Raw genomic sequence first — 12,041 nt, 5'->3', positions numbered from 1 at the left:
AGCTCCCTTGGTGCAACAAAATTGCCCAGATACTGCAATAGAGGTGGTAGGCTGGCAGTGTGGGCAGTTCAAGAGTGGTTAGGGTGAGGTAGGGGAGGGTTCAGAGGAGGGAGGGGTCAATCCTGGCACCAGCAACCTGAGATGGGATGCTATTATCTTTTTTGCTGCCCAAAATGCCTCTTTCTTCTTCTCAGACTCACACTATCGGCATAGTTGGTGTGAGTCCCAGGAGAATCACAGATGACCTGGTAGCCTTACAAAGAGGTAAGTAAAAATGTTTTTGTGGCAGGGAGTAGGATTGGGCTGTTATTTATTTATTTAAAATGTTTAGTATCCTTTCCTTCAGTTTAAAACAAACTTCTTTGGCAGCTAACAATATCTAGTTAAAACTAAATATAATATAAAGGGGTGAGAGATTGTTAAGCAGCAGCAAACCATGAAAAGAATCCACTGGGATCAACAGCTCCTTAAGCAAATTAAAAAGTAAAGGCTGCTAATATAATAAAATAATAATAATAATAATAATAATAGCTTTCACTTCAGCAAGAAGGACAGCAGTGTCCTTAACTGAAAACCAATAAGAACTGAAGGTAAAAATAACTGAGCATATTGAAAAAGATAAAAATAGTAGAGTTAGATTGCCTGAGCTAAAACTTGTGGAAATGAGACATCTTGCCCCAGTTTTGGAAAACACAAACGTTCTACTAACTACCATAAGCAATAGTTCACCTCAGGAAATGAGCAGCCCAATCCTGTGCTCCTGGTGCCCAGGGCAGTAGCGGTGCCAAAAATGGCTGCCACTGCATCCTGCGTGTGTCACAGGCAGAGCTGGTGGCTCCTTCGGAGAAGGGGACTTTCATCCCCTTCCTCCAGGTAAGCTGAGTAGCCCCACGATGGGGCTACTCAATTCTGTTAACCTGAGGGTCGGCGTAGAATTTTGAGCCTCAGTGTCAGGCTGGCGGCCCTAAACAGAGGCTCTGGATCTCAGTGGAGCAAAGGTCCACCAGTCCCATCTCCCTCCCGCTCCCTCCCCGGCACACCTCCTCCCCACCCTCCGCCTGCCTTCCCTCAACCCAGAATGCTTCCTCCCTGTCTCCCCCCATGCCCTCACCTACTTTTCCACTGCCTGGCAGTTCAAGCAACCGCTGAGTGGTGGAGCTGTGGCACTTGCCTGGCGCTTGCCCACAAATGTGCCTTATGGCATGTTTGCAACAGTGCGCACTGGCAGTGAGCCAGCACACACTGTATAGGATTGGGCCCTAACTCATGTACAGCACTGCTGCAGCAATAACTGAATAACTTGGTTACAAAAAGGTAAAACTAAAACATCAAAATAATACAACACCAAAATGGAAGATCAGGTTACCAGGCTGTAGAAAGGTTTGAAGAGTGGGAACTGCACCTTGCCAGCACTGCAGCTCATGTCGGGGGCCTCCTCCTTCCACTTGAGGGCATTGCAGTGCTGGCACTTGTGGCTCATGGTACCCAGAGCCACTGTGCTGTCTACCTTATATGGCATGTCAGGATCCTATACCATGCCCGAGTGAGTTTTGATATTCCATGGCGGTGCTTGCCTCTGTTTGTCTGGATTGTTTTGGTCAAATAGACTGTGCCACTCTGTGGACCTTGGGGTGAAGTTGCTGGTACCTGGCCACTACTACTTTTTGCACCTCAGGGTTATTTTGTTTGCCCTTGGCCACCACAGCACAATTCATTGCAGGATTACATTGTACATATTTCATTGCCTCAACCTTAAGTTGTTTCCTCCTTTTAGCATCAGTGTACCTGGCACAATGTTTACCAGGAATCTTCTTGAGGAAAGGAAGAGGTAATGGCTGTGACAGATGTGAGGTGTAGTTGAGCTGAGGGAGGGGTGGTGTGTTGGACACTTCCTCCAGTTCACATGGCAGGTTGAAATGCAGAACCCTAGAAAGGTCCTGCGAAAAGTGTAACCTCCTCATGGGGTGACCTTCAGCACTGAGACTCTCAAAGAGCTAACCATTGTGGTAAACCTCGAAAACAAACTCGCACAGTTGCTCAGCTGCCACCAGCTTGCATGAACCACCGTAAAGGGTTAGGACATGTGAACAAGGTACTCCTTAGAGCTTTTGTATTTTTCCCCCCTGCTGTTTTGGGACATGATGAAGAACTCCTCCCAGTTATCCACCACATGCCTTATGATGAGCTCACACACCTCCCTAGCCATTAGCTGAGTGTCATATATAAGATAGGTGAGGGACTGGAACAGGCAGGCTCCTGTAATGGGGACAATAGGGTGAGGCAGCGTCTCCCTGCTATTATTTAAATACTCAAATGCCATACTGAGTTAAAAACTGATGGACCTTCAGTCCCCAGACAGTAACTACAGTCAAGAAAAAATGCCTCCTGTGAGGGAAGCTACACTGCACCACACAATTCTTGAGCCAGGGCCCCTCCCTAACTGTCCACTCACACAGGGAGATGTAAAGGAAAGCTAGACTACATAGGCAGTTGCCATGTAGGCCACATGCCTGTCTCAGGCAGGGGAAAAAGCCAGCCAAGCCTAGTAAAAGGAAGGGTTCTATAATTCACCCTCAGCTGTTATTTACAGCAACTACAGTCAAGAGAAAATGCATCCTGTGAGCTAGAATGCACCACACAACTCTAAGCAGAGCAAGGGCTGGCAACTGCAGAGGAAACAGTAAAATGAGTATTTTTCTGTCATTGTAGTGTTAACAACCCTTTGTCATTCCAACTTAAAAAGGATTAAGTTGAAAGGGCTGACCTGACCTCAGTTTCTATGGAGATCACAGGCCTCTCTCAGCCAGTAGCACACGGGAAATAGTTAGCCAAGTCTAAATAATAGGAAAACACATTTGACTCCTTAGCAGTAGGATATCTAAAAATTCCTTCTTAGTGGGTGCTTACATCATGGAAGGAATATACACCACAAATTTATGTTTCCAGGTCCAGGGGTTAGGGCTGAGCTGGGTGTTACTGTGTGACTAAGGGCCCGATCCTGAACATGGCACGCTAGCTCAGCACTGGCATGCAGTTCTGCAAATGGGCAGTAAGGTACGCCTGCAACACATACTGCCCAGCCAGTGTGGGTGCTGGCTTGGTGCAAGCTCAGCTGTGCTGGATTTGAAGCCCCACATCGGGCCTCTCAGTCCGACACAGGACTCCCTTACTCTGCACCTGCTAAATGGCCAGCACAGAGTCAGATAGCCTCACTATGGGGCTACTTTCTTTACCTAGGAAAGGGGAGGAATGTCCCCTTCCCCTGAGAAGCAGCTGATGGCTGCCTGCAGCAGCCATTTTGGTGCCCTGGCAGACCTGCATGCTGGGCAGCTCAGGATTGGGCTGTAGAACAGGACATCTCTCTATATATAGATAACCTACCTACCAACAACATTTTAGTTGCTAACTGGGGTAATAGCGGGTGCAGTTCAGCAGCATCTTGTAAAGAACCGACTCTTCCCATCTGAGCAGAAAGGAAATTGCCCAAATACAAGGGGAACAGAAGATCAGCTATTAATTGATAAAATTATTCTGGAAAACTGCAAAAAGAGAACAATTTAAATGTAGCTTGGACAGGCTACAAAAAATTCTTTGACTCATTGCTGCATGATTAGATACTGAGGTGACTATAACAGGCATCAGTAAAAATGTCAGACCATTTTTGCAAAGAACAATGGCAAAATGGAAGACACATTTGATGCTGGTCAGTGGTGATAGGTTGGGTGATGTTAACAGCAGGAGAGGTATTTTTCAAGGCGACTCACCACTGTTATTTGTCATCTCATTAATTCATCTAACAACACTGCTAAACAAACAGATTTGGGTTATCAAGCATACAAAACATCTCCCAAGCTTTCCCACCTTCTTTACATGGATGATCTAAAGCTATATGGAAAATCACCATTTGAAATAGAATTGCTGTTACACTGTTCAAATATATACACTTTTCAAATATATCAAAGATATAGCAATTTGTCTTTGGATAAGACAAATACACAACCCTAACTATTAACAGGGAGAAGTGGTGAGAACCGAAGGAATTGAAATGCCATATGAAACAACATCAAGTGTTTGGAAGATCACTACAAGTACTCGGGCATTTTTAATGAGGAAACCAGAGATAGGCAAAACCAGCATGGCTTTTGACTTGACTCTAGTCAAGTTATGAGTCTCTGCCCCCTTTAACTCAATTCAAAAACGAGTCCTAATGCGCGGACTTTCTGAGTCATTCAGAGCGTTTTGGGGACTCTAAAAGACTCGAGCCCCGAGTCTTTTCCATAAAAAAGTCAGCTGCGGCTCCTTGGAAAAAATGGAGCTGTTGCTAGGGTGTATGCAGTGGCATAGCTAAAGAGGTGCAGGGGGTAGCAGTTGTACCGGGCATCAAGCTTTGGGGGCAATAAGCTGAGCTCAATACTAGTGACCAAATTTGTGAAAATCTTGGTATGTATGAATAATACCATCATGTTATATATCATTGGAAAGGTAATTTAATGCAGAATGCAATGAAACAAACTACATTGGAATATCTGTATTCTATCAAATGTTATGGCTAATTAACCAGAAAATGAAAAAACTGCATTATGGAACAAAAAGTGGATTTTCTTAACTCAAAACTGACCTATGAAACTGATTATTCCAAGAGCCAATGACATGTTATCATGTTAATGACATGTTGCAATGACATGTTATCATGATACAGCACGGAACCACTAAGGTGTTAATATGAGTCAGCTCTCAATTCCATGTATCACCGTGCTAACTGGGTAGAAAGGCACTTTTTCAGGTGGTGCCTCTCTTATGTTTAGCAGGGGGAGAATAACTATCCTTCATTTCAGCACAGTGTCATGAACCAATCAGTAGCACACTTTCTTTATTAATTAAATTTTGTCTGAGAAGAGGGCTACAAATCTTCTTTGACCCCAAGTTGCAGATAGATGCCTTAGCTATGCCAGCAGCATAGCAAGTGGGTGGCAAGCTGCTGGGGGGAGGATGTCGGTTCCTCCCAATTTTAACTTTTTTAAAAGCCTGGGTGCAACATCACTTCTGGTTGTGACATCACTTCCGGGGCAACATTTTGAGCTTGGCACCAGGCTACACAATCATTAGCTAAGCCACTGGGTGTATGTGTGTCAGAGTTCTTAAAGAGACATCATACTCCCCTGATGTCTCCGCCCATCCCATCAGTGAACAAAATCCATGCTGTTATTCAAGTGAAGGCAGCCGTGCAGAATGCACCGGTTGGTTCCTTCCGTACAGTCCCGAGCTGTGACAAAACCTACCCCCCTTCACATCATGGGCATGGGTGGACGTACAGGGAGGGAGGGGAGGCCCAGCTTGGCAATGTGGTAAGGGGGGGGGACAGCTTGAGCAAATGAGCAAGTGAGTGAGGAGTCAGAAGTGGCCACAGGTGGGTGGGACACATTGCTCATCTGCAGCAGTTGGGAGGCTAGCTTATGACCCACCCACTCCTCCTTTGCAACTCTACTCAGAACTACAAGAGTCTCATTGCACCATTCAAAGCCAGGGGCTTCCTCCTCTTAGGTAACTGTGGAGGAGGAGACTAGCGAGTGTAGTGGACATTCATTCATTCATTGCAGTCTAGGGTGTACAGGCTGAGCTGGGCATGGGACAGAGGCACACAGATAGGCAATCTGGGGGTGGGCAGGCAGGCAGGGAGGCAGGCAAGTAGGTAGGATTGATCTCATCAGAGTGATCATAGGTTAGTGAGTTGTCCACATGTGTGCATGGCAACAGTAGCAGCAGCAACAAAAGGAGACAGAGACCCAGTTTCTCCCCCTTCTCCCACAGTTTCTCCCCCTTCTCCCACTGGAGCAGTGGTGGGCTGACTGAAAGAAAGTCCATCACAAACCCAAAGGGAAGAGGAGGACAGAGAAGGGCAGGATGATGACCCTTCCTCAATCCGTGAGGCTCCTCTTCTCCCCCTCCCTCTCCCAGAGACACATTCTCCAACCAATGGATAGTTGGGGCGGGGCGACAAGAAGAAGCACTTTCCTCCCCTGTGTTCTGGACATGTTACTTCTTCAACTAGTTACTTGTGCAACCCGATACCCTTAAACCCAAACAAAAAAATAATTAATTGTTTCCCTCCACACTCAGCCCCATCTCTGCCTCCTGGCTAAACATAACATACCCTGCTGCTGGTTGTTGTGCTTGCGCAAATCTGAATGCCTGGCTTCCAGATCACCGCACAAGGTCTTTCAAGTAACACGGAAGCAGAGCAACATCAGAGGACGCAAGCAGCACTCCCAACCATGTCTGGGCAACTCGAGTCATCCAAATTCATGGCACTTTCCAAGTCAGTAGCCCCAGACTCAAATGTTTGCTTGAGTCTTTGACATGCATGACTTGAGTTCACACAAGTCAGTGAAAAATGTGTGTTATCACAACTCTGACTCAAGTAACTTGAGTTGCCATCTCTGGCGGAAACCATTATACATGCATAAGTTAACAGGAAAATTGTTAATGAGTATATTAGGAGGGTATAGAAGATCTTAAAATCCAAACTTAATGCAGGAAACACCATCAGAGCAATAAACACATGGGCAGTTCTAGTCATAAGATACATAGCTGGCATAGGAAATGGGCTATGGCAGAACGCCAGATGCAAGGGAGGGCACCAGGATGCAGGTCATCTGGTGTGCTCCCTGGGGCATTTGGTGGGCCGCTGTGAGATACAGGAAGCTGGACAAGATGGGCCTATGGCCTGATCCAGCGGGGCTGTTCTTATGTTATGTTCTTAGGAGACTGGACCCAGGCTGAGTTAGAAGTGTTAGACAGGAAGACCAAGAAGATAATGACAATGAATCATGCCCTACATCCATGCAGTGACATTGATAGACTCTATTTATCCAGAAGCATAGGTGGGTATGGGATGTTACAAGTGCACCAAATTATACAAGAAGAAAAAAGGGCATTGCAAGAATATGTAAAGAATAGTGAAGATGCATTGAAGCTGGTTTATCAAGGAAACACGTTATATTGGGGATGGTGATACAATAATAACAAATCTTGCTTATAAAAATGATTGACTGAAGATCAGGAAAGAAAATGCTAAAGTAAAGCACTCCATGAGCCAGTACACAAAAGACATTGCAGAAATGCTGACAACAACAAAACCTGGCACTAGTTAAGAACAGGTAGATTGAAGAAGGAGACAGAGGGATTAATTTTGGCAGGCACTAAAAATGAATGCATATAGAGCAAATGTAGATTGCAATAGATAGCAAATGTCTATAGATATAGCAAATGTCTATAGATATAGATAGGTAGCTAAAGATAGCAAATGTCGCCTGTGTAAAGATGCTGATGAAACTGTGAACCACCTGGTCAGCTGCTGCAAAAAGAGCGTGCAAGCTGACTACAAAGAAAGGTATGACAGAGTTGTGAGAATAATTCAGTGGAACATGTGCAAAAAGTATGAACTGCCTGCAAGTTACAACTGGGGCAATCACAAAATTGAAAAAGTAGTAGAGAATGAAGAAGTGAAAGTGCTCTGGGATTTTAAAATACAAACTGACATGCATCTGCCACACAACACACCAGATATAACCATAATTGACAAGAAGGACAAGAAAGTCTGGATAGTAGACACTGCAACACCTGGTAGAATAGGTGTTGCAAAGGGAACACAGTAGAATAGAAGATAAAGAACTAGAGAAAATTACCAAGTATGAAAACCTGCAAATAGAAATTGAAAGACTGTGACACAAGAAAGCAAGAGTAATACCAATTGTCCTTGGGGCCTTGAGAGCCATCCACCTAGATGGCTGCCAAACACCTAGAAAAGCTCGTGAGGACAGGATGAGCACAAGCACCATCAATCAATGACAAAAGGCTGTCTTACTAGGAACAGAATACATACTACAATGATATTTGTGACGCAACAACATAAAAACAAAAACCAGTTGCCAATCCAAGATCCTTGGGAAGGACTTGATAGGTGGATGCATACAAAATCCAGCCAAAAACAACATGACTGTGCAAAAATAGATAATTACAGCATCTGTAATTCTCACTGACTCTCACAACACATTGTGAGACTCTTACAGACTCAAAGCAGTTCACATAGGCAGGCTATACTAATCTCATTTTTATAGATGACTTTTTACAAAAATTGTTCTACGAGTTACTCATAGAACCCATCACTTTCAGATGGAAACCTTCATGGCATGGTCATCATATCTGGCATCTGAACATGCCAGATAAAAAGCTCATTAAAAAAAGCTCTTAAGAAAAAGCTCTTCACCTGATGCTGGAGAAGCAGATGTGGAACCAGGGGAGACCTCTGGGGAAAACGTTCCACCAATTGCCACCTGTCCCACTTCCACATTGGGGGGGGGGGGCAGAATGGCACTCAAGGAAGGAAGAAGATAATCTTAATATTCTGGAAAGTTCATAGGGAACTAAATGCCCTTGAGATACCCAGGTACAATAAGCTGAAGAGAGCTTTGAAGAGTAAAAGCCAGGATTTTGACTTGTTCTTGAAAATATACCATTAGCCAGTGGAGTTGTAGAAGAAACTGGTGGGACACATTCCATTGGACTAGTCCCAGTACATAATTTAGCAGATGTACTTTGGGTCAAGTTTCTAAATGACCTTTAAAAAGTACAGTTTGTAAATATCAAACTCTACTATGGTTCAACTTTCAGGCACTACAAAGAGATGACCTTATTTCCATGAAGTATAGCCCCTGTTCTGACTTACAATGCATGGAGTGGCTAACAGCCCAATCCTATTCATTCCCCACCCTCTGCTGTCCAGGAGGTTTCCTCTGGGCAAGGGAACATTTGTTCCCTTACATGGGGTAAAACACTGTGGTGTGCGGAGGAGGGGGATCTGCGGCAGCTACATAGCTGGAAGTGTGGACCTGCACCCCAGGATCGGATCCTCAAAGATGGTTAGGATATTGGCAGCACCACTGCTGCTAATCCCGCCCTCTCCCAGGCCCAATCTGCCCATTCCCCCCATCACTGTCACCTTTTCTCCACCTGTTTCTTCCCCTTCCTGCCCCTATTTCACTCTTCTGTCACTCCTTCTGGCTCTTCTGCCAACTTCCATTCATAGGCAATTGGCTGGAGAAATGCTGGGGTGGGCAGGAAGATACAGGCATTCCCACCTGTGCTCCCAGCAGCATGCTGACTAGTGTACTGGTAGAGTGCCTTTTGCAACTGGTGCTGACTGGTATATGGCAGTCAGCACCAGTAGAGGACCAGGAACAAAGTCATGTGGTAAATATAAGACTGAGCTTTAAGTGTATTTTAACCAAGCAGTTTCTGCTTTCAAAATCCTGCTATACAAGGAAATTGTGCATCAAGGCGAACTATTTACAACCACAAATCTTGCCATCAGCCTGTTTTAATCCATTTCTGCCCAGCACATATGTACACACATTTGAACCCTGTTGTGTATATGCAATGCTGGGCAGAAATGGCTTAATCGAGTTCAATGCCAAAAGTATAAATACTCTGGTTTTACAGCCAATGCCATTGACCAGAAGCAACACAGCATTCTCAACTCCAGGCAATTGTGAGCACTGACAGTTTGGATTTTACTCAAAGGAATGAGAGAGAATCTGATCTTATCTAGATCAAGACGCAAGTCCCAGTTAAGACGTAAGGTCAGGGAGGAAGACTACAGGTGTTGGATCTCCCTCCCCCTTTCCCTATCTGAGGTCTTCTTTGCCCAGGGTTGATGGCCGAGGCAGCCTGTGGATGCTCACCCCAGTGCTTCTTTTCCCTCATCTCAGCCCTTCTGATGCCCTTACAGCCTGGCGATCTCGGGGAAGCATGTAACACACCAGCTGCACCAGACAAGATTATTCACATGGGAGAATCCTGAATAGAAGTGGCTTGTGTGCGTATGTGCACACATGTGTCTCACATCTGTTGCAGCCCTATTAGATACTCACACACCCTTGACAAGTTTTGTATACAAACTTTATACAAGCTATATACAAGTTTTGGTCCATACAGAAATTATCTCTTTATACGAAGACTGTCATGGCCTACATGTTTGTCTGTTTTGCTTACCTATTTCACGCCCCTAGGATGACTGTGACATGCAGATCAGGTTGTACTACATAAGGCTAAATTTAATTTAAAACATTTTGGGTCAAAATTTTGGTGACTTTGGATGGGGGAAGAAGTTTTCCCAAAACCATCCCCCAAGTTAACAACTTTTGCAACTGTGACTAACAAAAACCTGGAAGTGATGAAGGGGAAATCATGTTATTGTGCAGCATCATTCTGAACTTGATGAGAGTGAGGGCAATTAATTGAGAAAAATATAATGACCACCAGCTGACCTAGAGTACCACAACACCAGTGGTAAATCTACCACCAGTTTTGCTTCTTCCCCCTTAAATACCTGGAAATGACCCCCACCACCCACGACATGGGAAGGCAAAAATTGGGTTGTGGGGGACATCTCAGTTGAAATTTCTAGAAGAATTACTTCTGCAGTGAAGTCTCTGTGGGATGGCTTCATCACAAGCCAAGGTTTAGAGCTGATCAATATTTTCAGCAAAGTCATATGGTAGAGTCTCTCCTGGGCTGAACCATTTGAAACTGCAAGTGGGGGAATTGCATGTTACAATGTTAAAACCCATTTGTCTCTGGAATGCTAACATGTTTTTTTTGGGGGGAGGGGGGTTGATGTGCAAATTGCCTATGTGCAGGAAGGAATTTTATGTAAGAGAGCACTGAAAATGGTCTCACACCTGGAATCTGAAGTGGTTTATTCCAGGAAGGATACTTATGAGGTGATTTTGCTGAGTGTGTAGCTCAGCTATCCATTTTTCCCCTCAATACATGTCCACATTTTATCAGTCTGCCAGGACATTCCTGCCTCTTAGCCTTCCTACCTCAGGCAGCTTGACTCGACCTTCCAGAAAGTGGCAGGTACGGGGTTCGTGAGTGCAGACATGACGGAATTTACACCAGTGACATCTATAGGGGCTCTCCACACAGGACAGGCACCTGAACAGAAAAGGGAGACAAGAGGAAAATCAATGAAAAGAAATGCAAAATTCTCAGAAACATTCTATGAAATTAGAGGCATGGAACAAACACATGCATTCTTTCTGCCAACAAGAGCAGGGTTGGGGGGCAGAAAGGAAAGGCTTCACTTATTCCGCAAGCTTAGTTATATCATCTGGCCTTACAAATATTACATACGACTAATCAAGTGAAAATTCAGTAAATGCAGTTCGCTGTTTTTGAGAGGTACTAGCCCTCAAGCAAAGCTTGGGAATATATAAACAGTGATGGTTGGAGGCTCAGAAATCAGAGGGCAGGCCAGCTCTCTGTCTTTCTGCCATGACTGCATCTCATACCCCATCCAATTATACACCATACATAACACAGAATAACCCTGCTAGGTTGTACCAAAGTCCATCAAGTCAAGAATACTGTTTCCAACAATGGCAAGCCAGATGGCAAAGTGGGCATGTAGCCCTCTTCTGTTGTTTATCCCCCAGCAAGTGGAATTCAGGGGTACACTGAATACACTGACTCTGAGCATGGGGATTCATCATAGCCATTCCGGCTAATCATTCTGCCTCTGAGCATGGGGATTCAACCATATTCAGTGGTTCCCAAAATGGGGGTCAGAACCCACAGGTAGGTCACGGCCTGATTTTTGATGGACCCCATAGCAGCTGAGCAGAGCCTCCAATGGAAAAACAGGTGATGGAAGGATGAGAAAACTAATTGCCACAAGCCCTGAGACTGCAAAAATCAGAATTGCCCTGCACAGAGTTCACAAGCATTTGTAAATATAGGAATATAAATGTTGGTGTATCTTTTTCCTGGTTATTATTACTGCAGATACTTGAGTGTAAGTTGATCTCACAGATAAGTCGAGGGTAGGATTTGAGCCAAAAATCACAGAATTATCTATGACCCTCAGATAATTAGTCAAGGCAGGGGTTACACTTAGGGGAGTGTCTGACTATAATTTTGTCTGATTTTACCCAAGACCAGATCCTGTAAAAATAACCTACCAATAATTGTTACCTAAG

At 44.6% G+C, this 12,041-nt stretch overlaps 1 protein-coding gene across 2 annotated transcripts in view; it reads right to left on the bottom strand.

Annotated features, from left to right (window-relative positions):
* PLXNA4 (plexin A4) overlaps positions 1-12,041 on the bottom strand; it is a 705,695-nt gene that overhangs the window by 185,707 nt on the left and 507,947 nt on the right. For both annotated transcript variants that reach the window (XM_066633821.1, XM_066633822.1), the window contains one exon: positions 10,884-10,998. In XM_066633821.1, the coding sequence (XP_066489918.1) occupies positions 10,884-10,998 (115 nt within the window). The remainder of the gene's footprint in view (positions 1-10,883; positions 10,999-12,041) is intronic.

The sequence above is a fragment of the Tiliqua scincoides genome, chromosome 7 (assembly GCF_035046505.1).
Source record: "Tiliqua scincoides isolate rTilSci1 chromosome 7, rTilSci1.hap2, whole genome shotgun sequence".
In the NCBI taxonomy this organism is placed as follows: Eukaryota; Metazoa; Chordata; class Lepidosauria; order Squamata; family Scincidae; genus Tiliqua; species Tiliqua scincoides.
The sequence above is the reverse complement of the archived record's forward strand: the minus strand, read 5'-3'. Positions and strand labels throughout refer to the sequence as shown.